Below are 26,486 nucleotides of genomic sequence, written 5' to 3'. Positions count from 1 at the left end.
ATGAGCTAAGCACTTTCCCAGAACCATGTCCCATTTCTAAGTAGTATGGTGTATCATGGATTATTCCCACAGTAATTTCATTTGTACAACAGAATTTGAAGTTATCAGTTAACTGACCAATAAGGAGTAAAACAGCCAAATCTCTGGGTTTTAATGTTTTTTCTTCATCTTAAACAAGAGAAGGAAGGAGAAGAGGTAAAGACTGATCATATTCCTATAAACCTTCTGCAGAGCTACAACTCTTTCATACTTTGTGTTTTAGGAACTTTTTGAATGACAAAGAATGGTGTCAAGGAAAAATCTTAATGTTGTATGAGTAATGTAAGGAATTACTCTGAACACTGATTTTAAGGAAAGTGGGATACAGAAGGTAAGGACTGTGTCTGTGTATGTGCATGGGTACGCTCATGGAGATGTAACTCTTAGAGTGCTTAAACAGACTGGAAACGAGTAAAAACTGCAGAGATCTTTCTTTTAACATAAGAGATCTTATGTCTGCAGAAGCTAAGAGATTTATTTTAAGAAGCATTTCCCTTGTATAATATCCTCAATGGCCCTTGCAGGTCTGACAATTTAGTGCCAGTGAGATCTTTTCCTGTAGTTCTTAACATATCACTCCCCTTCCCTTTCAGAGCGGGGCAGAAGGGAGTCCTGGCACATAAGAAAAAGTGACAACTGGCATTTCCTCATAATCAGCCAGACAGTCTCTCCAGAGCACACGTGGCAGAACCCTGCTAGATTTCCTCTACCAGACACCTACCCTGTGCAGTGAGAACCTTTTAAAATGTCCTATTTGGAGAAAAAAATCTGGCACAACAACATTTTTAATTAATTTAATGATTCTGTAACACACTTAAATGTAAAGACACAATATTTTTAACTCCTAGCTGACCTGGCGTGCACCTAACCAAGAGGGGGAAGAGTGTGCTTGGACAAAGACTTGCCAGGCTCATCTGGAGGGCTTTAAACTAGTGTTGCTGGGGGAGGGGGAGCACAGTTCAGCCCACTGCTGTCAGCATGGCACCAGTGCCAGCACCGAGGGTCCAGAAGCTGAGGAGGGATCACAGATAAGTGCAAATAAACCTAAACTGCAGTCCAATAGCACCCCTGTCGCTCCAGCCAGCAAGTCGGCTTTGTCGGGGGCCCAGCTGAAGTGTCTCTATACCAATGCACGCAGCATGGGGAATAAACAGGAAGAGCTGGAGATGCTTGCACACGAGCAGGGCTACGACCTCATTGGCATCACGGAGACGTGGTGGGATGACACATACGACTGGAGCGTCAGCATGGAGGGGTATAGGCTTTTTAGAAAAGACAGGAAGGGGAGACGAGGAGGGGGTATCGCTCTCTACATCAGCAACCGGCTGGAGTGTGTGGAGCTCCGCCTGGGGATGGAGGAGGAGCTGACAGAGAGCTTATGGGTCAAGATTAGAGGATGGGGACGGACAGGGGACGTCACGGTAGGGGTCTGTTACAGGCTGCCTGGCCAGGAGGATAGAGCAGACGAAGTGCTCTATAGGCAAATAAGAGCAGCCTCACGGTCACAGGCCCTGGTCCTCATGGGGGACTTCAACCACCCTGACATCTGTTGGAGAGACAACACGGCAGGGCACAGGCAGTCCAGGAGGTTCCTGGAATGCGTGGATGACAACTTCCTCCTGCAGGCGATAGAGGAGCCGACAAGCAGGGGTGCCATGCTCGACCTTGTGCTCACCAACACAGAGGGGCTGGTCGGGGATGTGAAACTAAAGGACAGCCTTGGCTGTAGCGACCATGACATGGTGGAGTTCAAGATCCACAGGGCAGCAAGGAAAATACACGGCAAGCTCTCTGCCCTAGACTTCAGGAAGGCGGACTTCGGCCTCTTCAGGGACCTGATGGGCCAAGTGCCATGGGAGGCGGCCCTGGAGGGAAGAGGGGCCCAGGAAAGTTGGTCCACATTCAAGGAGCACCTCCTCCAAGCTCAGCAGAGGTGCATCCCGATGAAGAACAAGTCGGGCAAAAAGGCCAGGAGGCCCGCGTGGATGAGCAAGGAGCTCCTGGACCAACTGAAAGTGAAAAAGGAAGACTATAGAGGGTGGAAGTGGGGACAGGTAGCCTGGGAGGACTACAAAGAGGCTGCGCAAGTGGCCAGGGATAAGGTAAGAAAGGCCAAAGCCCTGGCAGAACTGAATCTGGCCAGGGATATAAAATGTAACAAGAAGAGCTTTTATAGGTACGTAGGGGACAAAAGAAAGTCCAGGGTAAATGTAGGCCCCCTCCAGAAGGGAACTGGTGTCCTGGTTACCCAGGACATGGAGAAATGACTTTTTTGCCTCAGTCTTCACCGACAAGAGTTCCTGTCCCACCGCCCAAGCTGCAGAAGGTGCAAGCAGGGACTGCGAGAATGAAGAACCGCCCATTGTACTCAAAGAGCAGGTTCGGGATCATCTGAGGAACCTGAAGGTGCACAAGTCCATGGGACCTGATGAGATCCATCCGCGGGTCCTGAGGGAACTGGCGGATGAAGTTGCCAAGCCACTGGCTATCGTATTTGAGAAGTCATGGCGGTCTGGTGAGGTCCCCGATGACTGGAAGAGGGGGAACATAACCCCAGTTTTTAAAAAGGGGAACAAGGAAGACGCGGGTAACTACAGGCCGGTCAGCCTCACCTCTGTGCCTGGCAAGGTCATGGAGCAGATTCTCCTGGAAACCATGCTAAGGCACATGGAGAGCAAGGAGGTGGTTGGTGACAGCCAACATGGCTTCACCAAGGGCAGATCGTGCCTGACCAATTTGGTGGCCTTCTATGACAGGGTGATGGCTTCGGTGGACAAGGGACGAGCAATGGACATCATCTACCTGGACTTGTGCAAAGCTTTTGACACTGTCCCGCACAACATCCTTTTCTCTAAACTAGAGAGGCATGGGTTTGATGGACGGACCACTCGGTGGATAAGGAGTTGTCTGGATGGCCGCACTCAGAGAGTGGTGGTCAACGGCTCAATGTCCATGTGGAGACCGGTCACGAGTGGCATCCCTTAGGGGTCCGTGCTGGGCCCGGCCCTGTTCAACATCTTTGTCGGCGACATGGACAGTGGGATAGAGTGCACCCTCAGCAAGTTCGCTGACGACACCAAGTTGTGTGGTGCCGTCGACACGCTGGAAGGGAGGGATGCCATCCAGAGGGACCTTGACGGGCTGGAGAGGTGGGCCCGTGCCAACCTCATGAAGTTCAACCAGGCCAAGTGCAAGGTCCTGCACCTGGGTCATGGCAATCCCAGGCACAAATGCAGGCTGGGTGGGGAATGGATTGAGAGCAGCCCTGAGGAGAAGGACTTGGGAGTGCTGGTGGATGAGAAGCTTAACATGAGCAGGCAATGCGCCCTTGCGGCCCAGAAGGCCAACCACATCCTGGGCTGCATCAAGAGGAGTATGGCCAGCAGGTCGAGGGAGGTGATTCTCCCCCTCTACTCTGCCCTGGTGAGACCCCACCTGGAGTACTGTGTCCAGTTCTGGAGCCCCCAGCACAAGAAGGACATGGACCAGTTGGAGAAGGTCCAGAGGAGGGCCATGAAGATGATAAAAGGGCTGGAGCACCTCTCTTATGAGGACAGGCTGAGAGAGTTGGGGCTGTTCAGCCTGCAGAAGAGGAGGCTCCAGGGAGACCTGATAGCGGTCTTCCAGTACCTCAAGGGGGCCTACAAGAAAGATGGGGAGAGGCTGTTCAGTAGGGCCTGTTGCGATAGGACGAGAGGTAATGGTTTTAAAATAGAGGGGGGTAGATTTAGATTAGAAATTAGGAAAAAATTTTTTACGATGCGGGTTATAGAACACTGGAACAGGTTGCCCAGAAAGGTGGTGGAGGCCCCATCTCTGGAAGCGTTCAAGGCCAGGCTGGATGAGGCTCTGAGCAACCTGACCTAGTCAGGTATGTCCCTGCTCCTTGCAGGGGGGTTGGACTAGATGACTTTGAAGGTCCCTTCCAACCCTAACCATTCTATGATTCTACGATTCTATGAAATGAATAAAAAATTAATTAAAAATAGTTTTTGCTGCTTGATCATAGGAACACTCATAGGACTCAACTGGTCAAAGCATATACCTCTTATTCTACAGAATATTGCTAAGCTATATGTAGAAAAATATACTTACTATATTCCTTCTTGAGATAACAGTACTTCCAGGTCCAAGTTAACTTCCGTAATAAAAATAATCAGATTGTAAAGAGTATGGAACTGCAGATCTTAGTCAATTACCATCAACCAACTCTTTGCAATGCAAACATTTCAAATCCTGTTTTTAAGTTATCAGGCTAAGTTTCGAATGATCAAATGGTAACTGGTAAGATTCTCAAGAAGGGCTTTCTGATCCCTGTGTCCTCCCCACCAGTTCCCTTTTACATTAAATAAATATAGAATAAACTGAACACAGCATTTCCAGAGGCATGCAGTGAGTCCTGACAGTACTGACAAGCACTAGACAGGCATCACTGACATGGTGTGAGCTGTGATGAATGCTCAGAGGAAATGACTTTGTACATTCTTGGACCTCTTGCTGCTGTGCTTAGATAATCTGCAAAGTAACTTTCTAGTAACTGGGTTAAAAAAAAAAAAAGTTGTATTGCAGCACCTTTCTCAGAAGCAGTCAGATTCAAATTCTAATTGGATTTAATTTGGCCTGAGATTTTGACTTCAGGACTGGAAATGTCAGCATCACATTCTCTCTGAGCTCTTCTCTGCAATATACAAAAGACTAAATTTCTGCCATTTCCAGTGTGAACTAAGGGTACACGGCAACTACTAAGATGTTCAACAACTCAAAGTAATGTAAAATCAAGTTTCCTAAGAGATTCTACTGGGTTTGATTCTACTGGGTTTGAGTTCTACTGGGAACTTCAGGCTGCTACTTCAGGCTTCTATATTGTTGGGCTGTTCAGCCTGGAGAAGAGAAGGCTCCAGGGAGACCTGATAGCGGTCTTCCAGTACCTCAAGGGGGCCTACAAGAAAGATGGGGAGAAGCTGTTCAGTAGGGCCTGCTGTGACAGGACGAGGAGTAATGGTTTTAAAATAGAGGGGGGTAGATTTAGATTAGAAATTAGGAAAAAAATTTTTTACAATGCGAGTTGTACAACACTGGAACAGGTTGCCCAGAGAGGTGGTGGAAGCCCCATCCCTGGAAACGTTCAAGGCCAGGCTGGATGAGGCTCTGGGCAACCTGATCTAGTCAGGGATGTCCCTGCTTCTTGCAGGGGGGTTGGACTAGATGACCTTTGAAGGTCCCTTCCAATTCTAACCATTCTATGATTCTATGATTCTATACCTACATGTGTGAATGACTAAAAAGAATGTGCAAAAAATTGATCTACTGCAATGTTCCATATCGCTTTGCTAGTTCAGGGTGTCAGCATAATCAGAACTTGAAGTTAATAAGATTTAATGTTTTCTTAACATTGTGAGTATCTACATGCCTGGTAAAACTTAGAAATGACAAAACCAGATTTGAGCTGAAAGTTTGGATCCAAATTGAACTTCAGCTATTTAATGTGATTATTTGATTCTATTCAGCTCTGCTATAAGGATGTCAGTGATAGCCAGAAAACCTGGAACACCATTTAAGAATACAATTTATTTTAAATTATGAATAATGCATTAATGAATAATGTTCATTCTTTAATTTTACACCTCCAGAGTTTGCTCATCACTTTTATGACAAAGAAAATATATAGATTTTTTTTTTAAATTTATAATGAATTCCACAAAAGACTACTAGCAGTATTAAGAGATAATTCTTCTTCCAAGATTTGGGTGACGTAACTGAACAAATAAAGGTACTTTCCATAGATAATTAAAACGAAAGGAAAACTTCCTCTTGTGCATGTGAAATATGATACAAGAAAGAACTAACCAAGGTGCTATTAACATGAAAGTAACATTGGTACACAATTGCACTTAATGTTTTCCTGTTTATCATTTAAAATAGATTTCCAAAACACTACTGAATTCTTATAAGCTTGCTGGAATTTTCTCCTATTAGAAGTTGATGAGCATATATCCTTACAGCTGGTTTAAGAAAGTTCTGCAGAAGCTGAATGTCCTTTAAGAAACAAACTACAGAGCTATGTATTTAACATAACTATTGTTTGAAAAGAAAAATAAAAAGAACAAGCCCACTACTGCTGAGTATTTAATTAGACTGTGTAATTCCTTTTTCCACTTGTACTTTTATATTCAATGTCAATTCTGAAATTGTTCTGAGGACATAATCTAAGATACACCATATTGGGCTTCAGACCATTTCCATAAAAATCACACGTACTTTAAAAAGTAAAAATAGCTAAGCTATTTGCTTCAGCTGTTTGTATATAGCAAATGCCTGTACATAAACAAAGCTTATTTTCTCTGAATATTTGTCAAGTGGAATTTAACACCATATGTGAGAAAACTTCTAAGGAAGTTGAAGCGGCTGAAAAATAAGTGAATACATCTGCATTAACAAATCTCAGCAGAATAAAAGCATCCATAAAGCAAGGGGGAGAAGAATCAGTAAAATCAGGAAGTAATAAACTAACACATTATTTTCTAACTTCCTGCAGAGCTGCTAATATAAGATATAAAACAAAAACAATATTGGTTATTTATTTTTTTTGTATCTGAAAAAGCTTATTTGCCAAAACCTTTGTTCAGCATTGACTTATATTTAATTCCACTCCCAATCTCAATCTGCTTCAGTGTACAGTTACATTTTACATCTAACAGCTCTTTCCCTGGTACAACCCTTTTCTCCTCACTCTTACACAGAATCATGGCACTTCAGTGGCACAAAGTAAGCCCTGAAAGATCCTGGAAACATAGAATTATAGAATCATAGAATCATAGAATGGTTAGGGTTGGAAGGGACCTTCAAAGGTCATCTAGTCCAACCCCCCTGCAAGGAGCAGGGACATTCCCAACTAGATCAGGTTGCTCAGAGCCTCATCCAGCCTGGCCTTGAACGTTTCCAAGGATGGGGCCTCCACCACCTTTCTGGGCAACCTGTTCCAGTGTTCTATAACTCGCATCGTAAAAATTTTTTTCCTAATTTCTAATCTAAATCTACCCCCCTCTATTTTAAAAACATTACCCCTCGTCCTATTGCAACAGGCCCTACTGAACAGCCTTTCCCCATCTTTCTTGTAGGCCCCCTTGAGGTACTGGAAGACCGCTATCAGGTCTCCCCGGAGCCTTCTCGTCTGCAGGCTGAACAGCCCCAATTCTCTCAGCCTGTCCTCATAAGAGAGGTGCTCCAGCCCTTTTATCATCTTCGTGGCCCTCCTCTGGACCTTCTCCAACTGGTCCATGTCCTTCTTGTGCTGGGGGCTCCAGAACTGGACACAGTACTCCAGGTGGGGTCTCACCAGGGCAGAGTAGAGGGGGAGAATCACCTCCCTCGACCTGCTGGCCATACTCCTCTTGATGCAGCCCAGGATGTGGTTGGCCTTCTGGGCCGCAAGGGCGCATTGCCTGCTCATGTTAAGCTTCTCATCCACCAGCACTCCCAAGTCCTTCTCCTCAGGGCTGCTCTCAATCCATTCCCCACCCAGCCTGCATTTGTGCCTGGGATTGCCATGACCCAGGTGCAGGACCTTGCACTTGGCCTGGTTGAACTTCATGAGGTTGGCACGGGCCCACCTCTCCAGCCCGTCAAGGTCCCTCTGGATGGCATCCCTCCCTTCCAGCGTGTCGACGGCACCACACAACTTGGTGTCGTCAGCGAACTTGCTGAGGGTGCACTCTATCCCACTGTCCATGTCGCCGACAAAGATGTTGAACAGGGCCAGGCCCAGCACGGACCCCTGAGGGATGCCACTCGTGACCGGTCTCCACATGGACATTGAGCCGTTGACCACCACTCTCTGAGTGCGGCCATCCAGCCAACTCCTTATCCACCGAGTGGTCCGTCCATCAAACCCATGCCTCTCTAGTTTAGAGAGAAGGATGTTGTGCGGGACAGTGTCAAAAGCTTTGCACAAGTCCAGGTAGATGATGTCCATTGCTCGTCCCTTGTCCACCGAAGCCATCACCCTGTCATAGAAGGCCACCAAATTGGTCAGGCACGATCTGCCCTTGGTGAAGCCATGTTGGCTGTCACCAACCACCTCCTTGCTCTCCATGTGCCTTAGCATGGTTTCCAGGAGAATCTGCTCCATGACCTTGCCAGGCACAGAGGTGAGGCTGACCGGCCTGTAGTTACCCGCGTCTTCCTTGTTCCCCTTTTTAAAAATGGGGGTTATGTTCCCCCTCTTCCAGTCATCAGGGACCTCACCAGACCACCACGACTTCTCCAATACGATAGCCAGTGGCTTGGCAACTTCATCCGCCAGTTCCCTCAGGACCCGCGGATGGATCTCATCAGGTCCCATGGACTTGTGCAGCTTTAGGTTCCTCAGATGATCCTGAACCTGCTCTTCGAGTACAATGGGCGGTTCTTCATTCTCGCAGTCCCTGCTTGCACCTTCTACAGCTTGGGTGGTGGGACAGGAACTCTTGTCGGTGAAGACTGAGGCAAAAAAGTCATTGAGAACCTCAGCCTTCTCCATGTTCTGGGTAACCAGGACACCAGTTCCCTTCTGGAGGGGGCCTACATTTACCCTGGACTTTCTTTTGTCCCCTACGTACCTATAAAAGCTCTTCTTGTTGCATTTTATATCCCTGGCCAGGATACCTTACATACCTTGCTTGGAAAAAGTTTTCCACGGACCTGCTGCATTCCCCTATCCTATGACTGTTCAATAGCACACTACTTACTGACAAAACTAGTAGCTACCATGGCTCTGATTAACTGTCACAGGAATGGCCAGAGCGACCTAAGGCTGAAAATGCCTGAAGAATCCTGGAGAAAATAAAAAAGACACTTACTCTTACTACACAAGAAAATAATTTAGGATATTGTATCCAGCTGCAGAGCATCTATTGCAGCATCTGAGTAGGATGACATAAGCAGACCTTTCTTGTGGGATGACTATTTCAGATACTGCTTCCGCATGGGTTTTTTATCATTATTTAGAAGTGCAAACCCTTGTTCCAATTATGAAATAGCCTTATGGAGACTGATAATCAGCAACACTGATCCCAGATTCATGACATGAGAAAGAAAAAATACTGAAAATTCAAACCAAACAGACTGATATAAGGAGCAAGTTGGACTATAATGCTTCTATTAACACAATTATTTATTATTAGTAGCAATATTAGTTAATAGTAGTAATATATTATTATAATTACTTGTAGCAAAAAAATTTAACTGTAAAATTCCACACTTGAGAAGCAAAAGACAAAGGTTCCCTGAGCCAAAGGCCTGCCTCAGGAAAGGTCAGAAATAAAAGAAAGATGAACCAAACCTCACATTCATGACAGCACTTTCCTACAAACAAAATCTGAAAAGCACAGTTTGCACTGGGCTGCTACATACAGAAAGAAGAAAGAAGAAGTGGGAAGTGCACTCTTTGTGCTCCAAATTTATTCAAGAGAAAACTGAATAATCCAATGTCATTCTGCCAAAGAAAAGCAAAATGTTTTAATAATTTTTTTTTAAAGTGGTCTGCCAATAAAACGGCGTTCTCTAGCTTTCAGAATTTTTGGAACTTCTTTTTCTTAAAGTAATATTCTTCCATATGACCCTAAGCATCTGAGCAGTCTTTGTTACAACCCAAGACTGCAGCAGGTTTGTGATTCCCTTGTTCATTTTATTTAACCTTAAGGAGGCACGACTTAACTTTGAGAACTTGGGAAGCATAAAGGGGCTGATAGCCGGGGCTCTTACCAGAACGTTTCTAGGAAGGAAAAGAAGATGGAAAAGAGAAAGAGAGGGAAAGAGCCATCACCACCCTTGGATCCAGCATCGATGATGACAGCTGGGCACGCAGATCCTCCCGTGGGGTGGTGGACGAGGGGGACCATGAGGATCTTCTGGCGGGGGGCTTGCACGTGGCTCCCTGAGGCCGGGACTTTTATGGTCCGATCCCCGCCTCCAGCTGTGCCCATTGAGGACCTCTACACGGCCTGGTTCCAGAGAGTTCCAAGTCCTCTCTGCAGGAGCCAAGCAGGAGCTAATTGTGAGGGGTGGTGACAAGCCCCTTCCTCAGATGACCGCGGTGTGACCCCTGGCCATTTTTGGCGAGTCGTTGGGCCTGTGGAGCTGCACATTCCCCGAGCAGCCCCCACCTCTCCTGTTACCAGACTCCTGCCGCCCCTAAGCAAACTTCGCCCTGCCCCACAGCAGTGTCTGAGACATCGACACGCATTAACTCTTTCCGTCCCTCACAGTCGTTCAAGAAGGTTACTTGTAAATTTAGTGGGATATATTGCATTATATTACACATATAAAATTCCTTATTGGTGGGTTAACAAGATATCCTGGGGTTTGTGAGAAAAGAGAATAAATATGCTTTTGAATTCCAAGAGTTAGGACTTGCTAACTTGCTGCCAATGAATCCTGACAGGTTAGGTCATGGTGTGATTTGAAAATTCTTTTTGAACTGTACCAGATACAGGGAAAGTTCAATACTCTGCTCTTTCCCCATTATAAGGAATAGAATTAGTGAATATTTGGTGGGTCATAATGTTTTATGCCTACAGCTTCCTAGTTGTAATGAAGTGAGCATGTCTCAAATATATATTTTTAAGAATGTCTCAGGCATCTTCAATTAAAACACCAACAATGATGTTTCTTTCTGTAATTGCAACTCATCTTCAATGGCAAAACCTACAATAAGTTAATACAATACCTTGATGTACATGTGGGTATAAGTAATCATTCCTGAAACACGCAGACTACATTTCTCTTCAGGAGAATAACATTATGCAAACTGTTGGTGGAAGTGCTGCTCAGCAGTGCAGTCTCTCCACTGAAGTCAGCCAAAGTCCCATGAACTTCACTTGGGTCAGGATTTCTTCCCAAAGACTTGAAATAATTACTAACTGGCTGTTTTAAAAACACACACAGTAACGCAAATTTGTCAGAGGTCTAAAAAAACTTGATGAAAATTATTTGTAGTCTTGTTTTATAACATGCTGATCTCTACCTGTGACAAAACAAGGCAGGAAATGTTAGGAATGGGTGTGATTTGGGGCATCCCAAAGATATATATATATATATATATATATTTGTTTCACAGACACCAGTGAAGGTAAAGAAGGAAGAGCTGTCCTGTGCCTAGTTCTGTGCCTTTGGAGGATGATTCAGGACATGAAGGTCATCCCCCTGGGGGTGACCAGTCTGACTCTCCTAAACATGCCTCAGCACCACATTATTATTTTCTAGATCCAGTACTGTAGTAATATCAGCCTTGTGTTGCAAATTCCAGATCCTAGAGACATGGAATCTGCTGTTACTGTTTTCACAGGTAATTGTCCAAGTACTAACACTAGATATGTTAGGAATGTTATTTTGTTCTCCAAGAAATCCCTGTGCTAGTGCTGTGGTAAAGTTGATTCCATTTGGCAGTTGATTTTAATGCATGTGCTAATGTGTCTAAAAAGAGCTGTTAAAACAGCTACAAAAGATTAGTGAAGGAAACCTTCATTTCTGAGGGCATGTGTTATGATGTTCCACTATTTTAAATCTGCAAAAAGAAAAGTTGTTTTTGCATTTTAAAAGAATGGATCCTTCAAATGTTGTATATACATATATTTCTCGGAGAAGACATAGGGGAAGTCATGCCTCTAAACATATTTTTCTCTAGTAAGTAAATATCCTACAAAGGAGATGTGTAGAATTTTCAGTATTTGTCCTCAGTGAAATCGTTCCATAAAATCCTGATTGGTATTAGAATAAACTACATAGTGGCTGCTTCACAGCAAAGGAGTTGAGATATTTTTTCCCCATCAAATACATAAACTTAATGAGCAAGCTTTTTAAAGACAATAACATCTGCCATTCAGCTTACAGAATCCAAACGACTTTGGTTGCTCTGTTTCACCTCAGTGCTCATGTGCTGCTGCTTCAGCAGCATTTGAAAATGAAAAGAAGCAATGCGCAAAAATGCCTGAAGGGACTCACCGTCTTTTTCAAGTCCCAAGTAGAAGCAATGCTAGCAACATACAACTAGAAAATGTTTTGTTCCTCAGTATATTTTTGCAGCTAAGAGTAACCACTTCTGATGAAGAAGTGGTTATCACCAAGATAATGCAGACTGTACATGATGCCATTTAAAGGAAGGACTTTGATAGAAATTGCTTTTAGTTCTGTGTCGTAGTTCAGGCCCGATCAGGACCAGACTACGCAGTCTCTCTCTCACTCCCCCCACCCTCCGAGAACAGGGAGAGAAAATATAAGGAAAAACGGCTCGAGGTTTGAGATAAGGACAGGGAGAAATCCTTAAAGTTACCGTCACGGGCAAAACAGACTCGACTTGGGGAAAACCATTTATTACTACAAACAGCAGGATAATGAGACAGAGAACAAGATAACCTCCATCCACCCCTCCCTCTTCCCAAGCTTAACATTATCTCTACTACCTTCCCTGCCCCCCCCGCCCCGAGCGGCACGGGGGGGCAGAAGGGAATGGGGGTCGCGGTCAGTTCATCACACGTTGTTTCACGCCGCTGCTTCATGGTCGGGGGAAGAACTCCTCACATTCCTCCCCTGCTCCTTTGTGGGGTCCCTCCCACGGGCCACAGTCCTTTGTGGAACTCCTCCGGCGTGGGTCATCTCTTCCACGGGTGCAGTCCCTCCAGAACAGCTGCCCCAACGGGCAGTCCATGGGCCACAGCTTCCTTCAGGCATCCACCTCCCCCGGTATGGGGTCCTTCACGGGCTCCAAGTGGATCTCTGCTCCTCCGTGGACCTTCATGGGCTGCAGGGGGACAACCTGCTCCACCATGGTCTTCACCACAGGCTGCAGGGGAATCTTGGCCAGGAGCCGCATTACTCCTCCCCCTCCTTCTTTACCGACCTTGGCGTCTGCAGCCATTCCTCACAACAGGCTGGCAGATGTCTCTCAGGATCCTTTTTACATCTTATTCACTTCTCATCTCCTCTCCACTTCTTGCAGCTGGGCCGGACCGAGTTGAGCCCAGTTGGCTGCCTGGCGAGAGGCCAGAGGGTGAGGCTTGCAAGGCCCATGAGGCCTGTGCCTCCTCCTCTGCGCCTCTGCCCCCACTCAGATTCTTCACATCTCTCTTCCCTCTCTGTTTTTTTTTGTTTTCCCCTTCTTAAATACGTTATCGCAGAGGCGTTATCACGGGACATTCTGCTACCAATCGGCTCGACCTTGGCCAGCAGCAGGTCCGCCCTGGGCCCGGCCGAGTCCACTGAACAAAGGGGAGCGACTTCTAGCAGTTTCCTACAGAAGCTACCACCTTAGGCCCCCCCTCACTAACAAAACCACGACATTCTGCAATGTCAGTAGAAAATGCCAAAATGCCAAAATACACATCACACTTGTGCATGACTGTACTGAAAAAAAAAAAAAAACAACACTAAGGGCCAACCTGACTTACAAGAGCTGCATTGCCCATGGAAAAAATTGAATTCATCCTTAGGGCTAGATGCCATTCTGTGTCATTGATGCAAACCTGGAGGTCAGCAGAAACACTATAAATTTACAATGGCATAACTGAAAACAGAATCTTTCCTCTAGTACTTAAGTTTTATGCAGCATAAAATATGTATGCATGCTTGACAACTTTTCCTTTCATTATATACAAAAGTGACTCTCTCTTCTCTCTAAAATAACACTGTCAAACCAAGAGGGACTGCCAGAAACCTGTCACAGATAATAACCTATTTGGCCAGGTTCCTGAATAGCAATGAAATAAAAGATATTGAGTATCAGTTTCCAGCACATAATTTAAAGTTCTGTGCCTGTAATTAGGTCATGTGCCCTCCTCCCCCAAAAAAAAAATCATGTTTGATATTTCAATGACTTTTAAATATTATTCTGTAAATAATTGTCTAGAGGTATTGTGGGACATCTATTCAAAGATTAGCGATAAATAAGATTAAAAGTTCAAAATTGCAATTTTTTTTTTTTTGCTAAATCAAATGAGTTTCAAGGACATTTGCACTAGAAAGAGTATTCCTCGGTTCACTCCAAGTGCAAATGCAGCAAATGCCCACGTTAAAAGTAAAGAAAATGTCCTTTTTTTTTCCTTGCATTCGGAGAAGATGGAAAAGTGAAAAGATAGCACTGGCAGTTTTAATTTACATAGTTGATAACTTCAGCTCACAGTGATTCTGCACAGTATTATGTGGTCCACTGCTTGAAGATTCTGTGTCTTTTTTTTTTGAAACACTATTATGTAGTACATGTAAGCAACAATAATGTACAAATGAAGGTTCAAGACCTTTGCTCTCCCAGTCTGTCCCTAAACATTTTTTAAGTGTACAGAAAATAAATGTTGGAGGACAAGCCAAGCTGACAGCTTTGTTCATACATCTACTGTAATAGTCTCTGGACCAGTCTAACCTCTGAATTATTTGTAGTATTCCCACCATCAGCAATATTTCAGTGCTATTTCAGTGATGGTAGGAAAACCATTGATGCCGTTGAAAGATGATATCCTAGGAGTGATACAGCTTGTTTCCAGAGGGGACAGTCAGAGCAGCAGGACCTTCAGATGAAACAAGGAGTGATCTGAGATTGTAGACTCACCTGCTGTCTGCCCTGGGTCTCCTGAAACCATTCAAATAGTTTTACTATTTTACCAAATGCTAATGTTCTGTGATCTTCCTGTATGTTATAGTTGGCAAATTAGCTGAGTAAACTCTCTGATTGATAGATGGCTATATGCACAATGGTACATATACATAGGTACAGTGGCTATAATTATACTATCAAATAAAAAGTGAGTGCATTCTTTTTACCCTCTCCTACTCCGCTTGTTTATAGCCATTTACAAAATATCATGACTGCCAAACTAAGCAGGCAGTAGAAGTATATGTTTAAGTTACTATAGCTGATTTATCTCATGCTGGGTTATCATGAGATGTGCTTAGCCAACTATTTCTCTCTGAAATAGACATGAAGTGAAAAACAGACTTCAAATAGATTTCCAACATTTTCTAACTTTCAGTAAAAATTAAGTCTGCTACAAGGTGAACTAAAGAGCTAACATAGCACAAAGTCCAGTCACATTTTTTGAGTAATACTAACATCTAGGAAAAAGGTGTACAGGAACCATCTCATCCTGACATTAACAGAAAAATGGGCTGTTAAAAAATCAGGAAGTTTAAGACAATGGTTCTGGATGGTATTCATGCTAGTGCTGAAAGAATTGGCTGACTTTATTGTGAGGTTACCATCATGTTGCAATCTATGACAAACCATGCTCAGTACAAGTCTGTGAGTCTTGCAAATGGGCTTTCTCAAAGAGCCACCTTTACAAAAGAGTAGGCAGAGTAAAGGAGTAAATTGGGGAAAAGAACATAATATTTCTGATATCCAGTCTTTAAGATATCAGAAAACATTCTCTTTATCTCCCTTTATATTATATGAATACTCAATTGTGTCCTGGGGATACTGCTATCAGGATGTGCATAAACACAACAAATATAATAACAGCTCCTGTCTCTATTGTGTAATTTTGTTTATTTCTTTATCACTACTCTAAAAAGAAAATAATAGTAGAAAAAAAGACATTCATGTCAATCAGCACATGTAAGTTCTGAAACACTTGAAAATACAAACAAAAGTATATTTTGCAAGTCCTTTCCAACATTACCTTCTTATTGATCCAAGGGGTAATGTTGGTTTTAACTAAGCATTCCTTCAGAGAATAAATCTTCAGAGAAATGTCTCTTCATACTATTTTGTATTCAAGAGAAATATGCAGACAGAGGACCTACTTACGTAAAAATGTATATTCTTCAGGTAGTTGCAAAATACTGGGGACCACTGTAGCATTCAGTGCCAAGTGCCTTAACTTTCATTAATCAAAGTTGAAAGCAAAATTTTCACTGACTTGACTAAAACCAGACTGGCAATAACTGACATGGATGGAACAAGCAAAAGCAACATGGAAAGCAACAGACATTGATTCTACTTCCTGTCAAACTTTCTGAATTAAAAAACAAGTAAAAGTGTCAATTTCCAACTAGTTCTGTCCAGCTCTACTCACATAATTTACATTCCTCCTAGTAGAAAGTTTGAATTACCATTTAACAATTGACTATTGCACCTTCTTCCTGAGTGAAATTCAGTGCAACACAGTGACTGCTCAAACAGTAGTTGCAAAAAGCCTTATTTCATATTTCAGTGTTAAAATAGAGAATGACCTGCAAAGGTCCATTCTAACTCTGTTCTACAGCCCTGAGGAAAATGAGGCCAAAACAAGTAAACTGTACTTCAGCCTCTTGAAAATAAATTTAGAAAACTTGTCAGTGAAGACAAACTGCTTTCTTGATTCTAAGCTTCCTCCATGCTTGCAATGTACCAGTGCGACCAACAGAGAGTTACATTACTCAGTGAAGTATCCAAAATCCAAAAATCTATTTTTAAAATGCATCGCTTGTGCTTGGTAAGCAACTCTTCAGTGAAAATCAGTGACTTGATGAAGCGAAATTCACAAAAATCTGAACTAAACTCATCAGTTCCCTTAGAAAAAGTCTGCAATCAAGAACTCCATTTCTTGCCCTGACTGGTTTGAGAGTCTACTGCACTGAGATGCAAAAGACTACAAGAAAAACAGGTAGAAGAAAGAATAATAATTACTACAAGCATGTCTGTTTCTCAGTTATGTGGAATTAAAAATCACAAATACTTATTCTTGAACCTGTGTTCACTGCTTAAAGTCATTACCCAAAAAGAAACACATAGAGAGAAAGAGAGAGACAACACTGGCTCTCTGGGAAGAAGATAATTCTCTAATATTCAGACTTCTCTGATGCTAAGTCATCATGCTTTCTTTTGTGGACAGAATATGTGTCTCTCGTCTTGATCATGATGACAAGCGCCTCACGGGATCTGCCTCCACTTACTAACAGTCAGTGTATAACCTAGTGTCAGTAATACGGAAAAGACCTAGTGGGAAATGTTATCTTCCCACCAGAAGTGCACTTTTGCTCTGTGTGTACATACGCCCTATTTAAGCCTTCATTTAGCAATAGAAGCAAAAATACTTCTCGATTCCCACCTAAAATGCCCCTGGGAATTGTCTCTGGAAGAGTACCACTTTAGATCTGTCAGACAGAGACATTTTATTACCTGAAGGATGTTATCTTAACCCAAGGTCTAAAATATAAATGAACTGCAATTCAGATGACTTGAGATCTAACAGAAAGACAGAAGGGTGGAAAACTTCCCAGAGAGATTCTATGGGGAGAAATTTGATTTATTTAATATGGATATATTTGACAAAAAGGTATTCCTATCAAAAATACATTCATATCCCAAGTTTTAATAAGTTTATGGTTGATAGGAAGAACTGAAGACAGCCTTGAGCAGCAGCTAATATACAGAACAAGATGTTAACGATAAGAGTTGAAAGAGTTCTGGTTTTGTTTAGTGAGGGGGGGCCTAAGGTGGTAGCTTCTGTAGGAAACTGCTAGAAGTCGCTCCCCTTTGTTCAGTAGACTCGGCCAGGCCTAGGGCAGACCCACTGCTGGCCAAGGCCGAGCCAATTGGTGGGAGAATGTTCCGTGATAACGCCTCTGCGATAACGTATTTAAGAAGGGGAAAACAGAAGAAAAAAAAAAGGGAGAAGGTGTGAAGCAGCTGAGTGGGGGCAGAGCGGGGGAGGCGCGAGCCTCATGGGCCTTGCAGGCCTCACCCTCTGACCTTCCACTGGGCAGCCGTCTGGACCTGACTTGGCCTGGCCTGGCTGCAAGAAGTGGAGAGGAGATGAGAAGTGAATAAGATGTAAAAAAGATCCTGAGAGGCGTCTGCCTGCCTGTTGTGAAGTATTTTTCTTGTGAGAGGAACAGCTGCAGACTCCAAGGTCAGTGAAGAAGGAGGGGGAGGAGTAATGACGCTCCTGGCCAAGATTCCCCTGCAGCCTGTGGTCAAGACCATGGTGGAGCAGGTTGTCCCCCTGCAGCCCATGGAGGTCCAGAGATCCACCTGGAGCCCGTGGAGGACCCCACATAGGGGGAGGTGGATGCCTGAAGGAAGCTGTGGCCCATGGACTGCCCGTTGGGGCAGCTGTTCTGGAGTGACTGCACCCCGTGGAAGAGATGACCCACGCCGCAGCAGTTTCACGAAGGACTGTTGCTCGTGGGAGGGACCCCACGATGGAGCAGGGGAGGAATGCGAGGAGTTCTTCCCCCGACCATGAAGCAGCGGCATGAAACAATGTGTGATGAACTGACCGCGACCCCCATTCCCTTCTCCCCCCGCCGTGCTGCTCGGGGCGGGGGGGGCAGGGAAGGTAGTAGAGATAATGTTAAGCTTGGGAAGAGGGAGGGGTGGGGGAAGGTTATCTTGTTCTCTGTCTCATTCTCCTGCTAGTTTTAGAAATAAATGGTTTTCCCCAAGTCGAGTCTGTTTTCCCCGTGACGGTAACTTTAAGGATTTCTCCCCGTCCTTATCTCAAACACTGAGCCGTTTTTTCTTATATTATCTCCCCCTATTCTCTCGGAGGGTGGGGGGAGTGAGACAGAGACTGCGTAGTTTGATCCTGATCGGGACTAAACTACGACAGGGAAAAAAGAGCTCCAAGCAAATAAATTCAATTTAATGGCTGAAAATTTTAGACACTCTGAAAATTTCTTTGTTAAGACATTATGGGCCAAAGCAGATGATGTCCTTTTTCAGTGACTTATCATTATTTTTTCTATGGGGTAAAATCTAAGGGATCTTCACAGAGTCTCCAGTGTTTAAGTTAAGCATGGAATGTTTAGATATGAAAGGTCAGAGCTGTCTATGAAAAGACAACAAGTGAGAAAGTAAACAGAGGATAAGTCAAGATATTATTTTAGAATCTGCCACTGTGAAAGATTCACATTTTCTCAAAAGGCAGAAAAATTCTTTTCAATATTGAAATAGGGGTTCAGTGTTTGCTGTTTAAAACATTGGAAACCCATTAGATGATTCCTCAGGAGCATTATTTTGAATGTTACTTTTGTTTCTTCAAGCAAAGCAACACTCTTCATGTTTGCTAGTGGGTTACTATTTTTTTTTCCCATACTGAAAGCTTCAGGAAAGTTTGGTTTCTTTAAGAAGGAATTTGGGGTAATTTGCTGAAGCAGGTAGATATAACAAAGTGGAAGAAAAGGAGGAAATTGGGACACGGGCTGTGGCTTAACGCTCCACTAAGCAACTATTGAATGTGACTTTGGCAAAAGTTTCGTAACAGTTTTTCTGGCACAGACAGATGTGGGAGTGTGACATCTTCCAGTTGTTGATGTTTTTCTGTGCTCAAGAAAGAAGACATTAGCTTGTAAAAGCTTATAAATAAATACAACTTCATCAACAATTTTTTCTTCTAATTGCAAGATCACAAATTTTGAGTCAGTTCTTAGGATAAACAGGTAAGATATACTAAAATTAAATTACTTTTAAAACTGTGTCAGAATATCAGAATCCTTTGGTATGCAAAACTACCTTGGAAATCTACTTTTAAAAAGTTCTTAAAGCAAGTAAGAACAATTCTTTCTTCCATCTTCTCAGCCTAGCATTGCTTCTATCAATCTCTTGGGTAAACACAGCAATTTCCAGGAAGTTTGCATGAATCCCATGATGCCAAAAGCAGAATTTACTCCAAAATAATATGGAGCAGTAAAGATAAATGTCTTGAGTCTTTTCTGAGATTCTCTCCTATTATTAATCCCTATGCTGGGACATACACAATTGTGATGGTATTAATCACAGTTTACTCTGTAGAGAAAAAGTCAATAGGATGTTTAAGTCTTGATTTATATACAAGCTTTAGGTATTTCACCTGTGTAATTCTGCACAGTTAGTAGCTTATTTCTTCCAAGTAAATCTTTATTTCAGCTCTCAGTGGGCCTGATTTTCCTCTTACTAACAGCAGCTTTATTAATGTAACTCTCATCAATCAAATGATGCTAGTGTCTAAATAAGATTAACAGAAAAAAACAAAATCAAGGCCATTGACTTTGTACAGCAGCTTTGTAGGTCTGTTCACAGCTAAACACTGCTTTCTGAATGCTTAACAGAAACCTGGGCAAGAAAAGGAAGGTATTTTTTATTGTTTAGAGACCTATTTTGAAGAAACAACTGGCAAGATTATGAAAAAAAGGAAATAATCTACTTAGTATGCAAAATCAGGCAGTAAGTATAACCACAAGGACTAAGCATCTTTGTCCCTGTCATATGTACTACAAATTGAAAGCTAAACTACATATTAAGGTAAAATACTCTGTTACACTCAAAATTGTGTTATGGGCAAAAGACTGTACACCTTATTAATATACTAAAAAAAAAATTCCTATTTTTTACCAGCTCTTTATTGCCTCTGGCATTCACCAAGCTGAATCCCAGAACAGGTCAGGGACTAGTTTGGCCACTTTTAAACAAGGTACAGCCAGGTCAAGTAAAACCTGAGATTCTACTTTGCCAAGTCAGCATGAAGTCTTTTGCCTTTTACTAGTAACACAAAAATCATACATACTAGACTACAATATATGTAATCATCCTTGATTCTTTTCTGCACATATAAAATAAATATGAAATTTTCATAATACAAATGCACTCAAATGCTTTGAGCATTATAGTAAGTAGCTCTCAGTCGTCTTAACAGTCAATTGATTTTGCTTGCTGATAATTTGGTGTTCTTGCCTCTAAACCTTACAGCTGTTTACAAAAATTTATACAATATCCTGCAACTATTCACCTTACTGACTCTATAGGTAAGTAGTAAACAGAAGTCCGGGTACAATATGCAACTAGGAGTACAGCTCCTTTAACTGTAGCTTCTATGCATTATTTCATTTTTATTTTTGTAAAGTGTCATCAAACTATTTAAAACTGCAGCTGCCTTTCTCTCTGTAAACAAAATGCTCAAATGAATTAGGTATGAAAATTCCATAAAATTGACAAGAAAATCTTTTTCACTGTCGCAGTTCAGCGCCAATCAGGACCAGACTACACAGTCTCTCTCTCGCTCCCAGGCATCACAAAGCACTTTGTGAAGTAGTTCATTTAGGAGGTTTGCAATGTCCAGCTACCAGTGAGAAAGGTGGGAACTTCGTTTAACACATTAGAAGGCTAGGCTCTCCTGTTTATCTGAACTCCACTCATGCTAAGTTAGAGCTCCCTGAGTCACTGCATGCAGCTTTAAGCTGTTTAAGGAATATTATGACACTGAAAAATAGACAAATCAGAATTCTGTTACACACCTGCATCTTTAGTGCAGAGAAGCACAGAAACAAACTCTGCCACCTGCAATCAGCATATAGTTCTCTCATGTAATCCCTGCCAGACAGTTCAACTACTATTTCTACAGCCAGAGTTTGACTATGCCCCAGAATGAACTGCCGATGTACCCATGTTAACATGAAAAGCTGGTATTAAAAGCTGTTAATGAAAGTAAGTTAGTAAATTATGAGAGGTATATAAAGTAAGGACTAAGACACTTTAGCTTCCTCCAGTGAAAATACGCTACTACGTGTGACAGGCATAAGTACAGCAAAGCTATGAATTACAAAACATAGCTGTATCTGGGCTGTTGTTTTAGTTGGCCTAACTCTTTGTAACAGCCAGACTGTGTACCTCCCAGCAGACAGAAATCTAATTATTCATACCCTACACATGCAGTTGCATAGAAGGCTGCACAGCTGAATACTGAAAATTCTGCTTTGCCAGCTGTAAGTAAAAAGAAACAGTGCAAAAATGTGCATCTTGTCTCTATAGGACTAGAGCAGTCAGTAATCTTTGTGTCAAAAGCAGACCACTTTGACTTCGACATAAACACAGCAGGTCTGTATACTGACATCTGTTAATTTCCTGCACAAGAGGGAAACAAAAAGGTTGCTGTGGTATTTGCCCTACAGTAGCAGTACTCCTTCTGCGGGCTTCCCTGGTAGATACCATATTTTGCTTTTTTATGTTCACACACACAATTGATTTCACAGGCACTGAAATGCCTGTTGCAACAAAAGTAGTGACAAAGTATTCAAATAAATCAAAGCTTTCCCAGGATAGCTATGCAAATATAAAAATTCCATACAATGAAAATTAAACAATAAATGTATTTTATTATGGTACAAATTGTAATAACAAAGAAAACAACTAACTCTTAAAGATACTGAACTGTATTATGTAGATATTGGATTGTATGGAGATTAAGAACAGCAACATGGCTATAAAAATGAATGTATGTGATTTTGGGGCTATTATGTGAACTGATCATACAGACTGAAAAGATTTACTCTGAAGAATACTAAATTCAGAATGTTTAGGATGAAAGTCAGAATAGGAATACTCTGGTTTCATGTCGCAGTAGTTGGGGAATTTTTGTTGTTGTGGGTGAAGGTCTGGAGAAAGCAGAATAGCAAATTAAAGTTTTCACATGTGTTTACTTACCAGAATGTAAATATAATGGAAGCTGAAAATAGTTTCATATCAAGACATACACTAGGAAAAATTAGTGGCAAATGGGTGAAATTTTATTTCTCAGAGTATTTGGCTAACCAGCACTGAAATTGTCCTTGGACCAAAAAGGCATAAGAAAGCTCATGAAGAAGTATCATGAGTAGCCACCATTGTCTGTAAAATGGGATTTGTAGTAGGCAGAGCTAAGGAAGAAAGAATAAGGGTAATAATTCCATGTTTCTTTATTATGCTGCACTATCACCTTAACAAAATATTCTTGTTTAAGATTCAAATGCATTACCAAAACATTACTTAATTCTTTAATGAATGCATTTACATACCAAAGGCAATGAAATGCTAACTTATAATCTATGGTATTGATTGTTTGTGCTAAAATAAATTGTAATGATGGACGGATATATGATGTATTTTCATTAAAAAACATTTTCATTTTACAAAACAGGTAATTTCTGATGTGTAGCTGATATTATTCCTATTTTGTTCAGTTCTATCTTTAAAATAATTAATTTCATTTCATGCTTAGCACTATTTCATTAATGAGGTGAAAAGAGAAAACTTGCAAAATTGTCCACTTGCCAAACAAAAATGTATGTCTTCTCATTTAAAAAGGCATTTTTTTCTTTTTCTTACATTTCCTGAAGTCCCTATTTCTATGACTACATAGACAATATATTTTCAAATAGAAACCAAATAGAAGATTACACATAAAACCCATTATCATTCATCCAGAGCTATACCACTATATCATTCCTGTTGATGAAGACTGAAATACCTCCACCATGAAATTAAGAAAAAATAATATCCACAGCTGATTCCAGGCAAAAAAAAAGATGTCCCTTTTTTATCTAATAAACTAGGTTGCCATATATGCTACTTCGAATAATCACTGGGGTTTTTTTTCTATGTGGAGCTAGATCCATTTGCAAGCAACCTTGTGTTTTCCAACCCATGATTAGGTCATGACTTTGCTGAGAAAAAATGTTGATTGACTTGATATAGCTAAAACTGTATTGGCTACAGCTGATCCAGAAATGTCTGTAAAGAATCTAAACTGAAAGTGTAATTTATTAAAATGGAAGTATCAAGTAATTTTAAAAGGCTGATTAACTAGCACTAACACACATCCTTTTTTTTTTTCCAGAAACAAACATAATACTGTACCTTTTGTCCAGTATTTTCCAAAACCTCCTTAGTTAGGTATTGAAAGCTCTGGTACTTCTCCAGCATGACTTTACAGCATACTTAGAAAATGCCACAGTGTTTTTCATGCCAGACTTGTGGTTAAAACAAACTGGGTTGGCTTTTTTTTTTTCAAATGAGAGCTTCCTAATTATTAGGAAGTAATAGGAGCAGCCTAATTATTAGGCTACTCTCAACAAGGGAATACCCTTTTGAAAACCAAATATTTTTTTCAGAGAAGACACCATGACAGAAGGAAAAAAAGAAAAAAAAGAAGCAATGCTGCCTCATAGATAAAGGATGATGCATTTTCTGGGTTTTATGACAGAATAAGAATACTTTTGTCTACTTTTTTAATCTAAGAACTGTTTCAATATTCTTCCATCTCTTACTCAATGAAACATACAATAAAAGTTTTTATACAGTTGCAATTTAAATTTTAAATTTTGTAAAAGTATTGTTCTAATTTTTAGGTACGTGATGCTTTTAAACAACACCAAGAAAAAATATACTAATTAAATAAAAACACTTACCTGATGAGATGTCTATTCGGTTCTTCTTCACTAGTGTGACATTGATATGAACGCTGACTTTGCCCTCATTTATGTCAATCTCAATGTTCCCCAGGTCATCTGCAAAGTTGCTGAAGACAAGAAGTCCATTGGGGTTCCAGGTTCGGAAAAGGAAACTGACTGAAAACAGATCCTGGCTTGGACGACCAGGAACCTCAAGGTAACTGGTGGCATTGAAAAAGACAGGCACTGTATGTGGCTCCACGCAAGAAAAACTTAAATTTCCCTAAGTAAAACACACACACAAAAAAAAGCAAAACATAAGCAAAATGGTAAGTTTCCACTAAATTCATAGCTACTTCTAGAAAATTATTCTAGGTTTCATTTAACCTAGAGACTACTGTGAGCAATGCAAGTTACTTGTACAAATGTATTATTAATATTATAATTACTGGTACTACTATAATGCTGTTGCTGATGTTTCTGTTTTGTCTTGCAGTGACACCATTATATTTTATACTGTACGTACACAAAATAAGAGGCAATCTTTGCCCTGAAGAGTTATAGTCTAACTAAGATAAAGCTTAGATGAAAGAAGTAATATTCTAAGTTCAAAGATGAAGAAATGAATCACAGAGAAACTTGGGCTTGTCCGTGGTCACCAAAGCAGCTGATAATAAAGCAGTAATTCAACCTTTTGTAAAAATGAAATACAGCTTTCCAAATACCCTTATATCAACGCATCAATCGATACAATACATGAGGTTGTGAAATAAGGCTGTGTAATACCTTGTGAAGAGCTAGCCTCTCCTTTATGTTTTCTATTGGATAATACTAGATAAGCTAATAGTTCATTTAATGAAGCAGAAAGATTTGGAGTAGCTGATCATGAACAATGTCTAATATTTGTAGTCAATATTTTTATCTGTAAAAGCAATTGCCGTTTTCACACTGTAAGATTGTACTTTTTGGGAAATTAACAAAAATCCAGTCAAATTATAGACTTTCAAGGCTTTAAAATGTGTCTGTAAACAAGACTAAAATTAGGGACATGAATGTTTTACTCTGGTTGTCATGTCATTTCTCATTAAAGATCACAATGGTAGAATGTATTACCGTTCTTTTTTCCTTAGAAATCATAAATAATTTGTAGCAATCTCTTTTGAGAACTGACTTTTTAATTCATTAATGTAAATATAACAGGAAAGCTTCCTCTGCTGAAGAATTCCTCTAACATGTAGCAAAGTGGATTCTGTTCTATGGTTAGGTTTTCTGATGCACTGTGGCAGATGGATAGTCTGTGGCAATTTCAGTTTAATTTGGGAAGGAAGAATTTTATCTGAAGCAGTATGGAAATTGTTGCTATAATCAAGACAACAATTCCTTTTATATTTATTTGTACATTAAAAAAAAAAATTAAGCATTGAAAAACATTTTGGAGGTACCTAGAAGTTTAGAGATGAGGTTTACCTAAGCACTGTTCAGAATCCCAACAGGAGTCAGTCATCATCTCTATCACAAAAATATTTTTAAACTCCATATTACTGACTTCCTGATATAAGCTTTTATGTCACATTTTTGTATTCACAGTGTATAAATGCATCTGAAAGTTCATCTTGAGGGAAGTTACAGAATTTGGAAGAAAGACAGGAACTTTGTATCTGAAAATATGTAGGAGGAAAGTCCTAAGTAATTTTTTTTTTTTACAAGTAATTCTTTTCAATTGGAGATGGGCTAGATGACATCATCAAGGAAGCAAGATTTAGCACTCATTTACCAATATTCAAACCCACCTCTTTTTAAAAGAACAAAACGTCAGAAAGCACCTTATCTGTGTCATAGCAAGATACTACCTGTGTGGCAGATTCAGTTTCTTATAAAGTATTTCCATGTCAAAACTAAATGAATACAAGTAATAGTTTCTTGAGCACTCAGACAGATTCTTAGGTTACTCTACATAACCACCTCTTCTTCCTATAGAGTGTCAGAAGTTAGACTGCCACACAAGTCTACCTATAAAGGCCAGCAGAACTAGTAGCAACTAGACTATCAGGTTGGCAGCCTCCATCATCAATTAAGAAACACTGATGTTTCCAATAGTCTGGAACTGGCAAAGAGATTTCTTTATGCTGATCTCCTAAAAGATTTGTTTCTGTCTTTATGACAAAATCTTAGCATTACAAACCATGTTATTTTCATCCACCCATGTTCCATGGATAACAAAAAATATCCAAGGATTTAGGAAAATAATTAAGAACTATAGGAAGCTTTTAAATTACAGTGTGAATAAGAGAAATTGCAACTACTTTCTGAGTAAAGGC

The 26,486-nt window shown here is 41.2% G+C and overlaps 1 protein-coding gene across 1 annotated transcript in view; it reads right to left on the bottom strand.

Annotated features, from left to right (window-relative positions):
* Positions 1 to 26,486, bottom strand: part of CNTNAP2 (contactin associated protein 2) — a 1,234,090-nt gene that overhangs the window by 628,201 nt on the left and 579,403 nt on the right. Inside the window, exon 8 of the mRNA XM_086743072.1 lies at positions 24,187 to 24,451. Within this exon, the coding sequence (XP_086599198.1) occupies positions 24,187 to 24,451 (265 nt within the window). The remainder of the gene's footprint in view (positions 1 to 24,186; positions 24,452 to 26,486) is intronic.

The sequence above is a fragment of the Chlamydotis macqueenii genome, chromosome 2, assembly GCF_036417535.1.
Source record: "Chlamydotis macqueenii isolate bChlMac1 chromosome 2, bChlMac1.mat, whole genome shotgun sequence".
Taxonomy (NCBI): domain Eukaryota; kingdom Metazoa; phylum Chordata; class Aves; order Otidiformes; family Otididae; genus Chlamydotis; species Chlamydotis macqueenii.
This window is presented reverse-complemented; position numbering and strand designations above follow the sequence as displayed.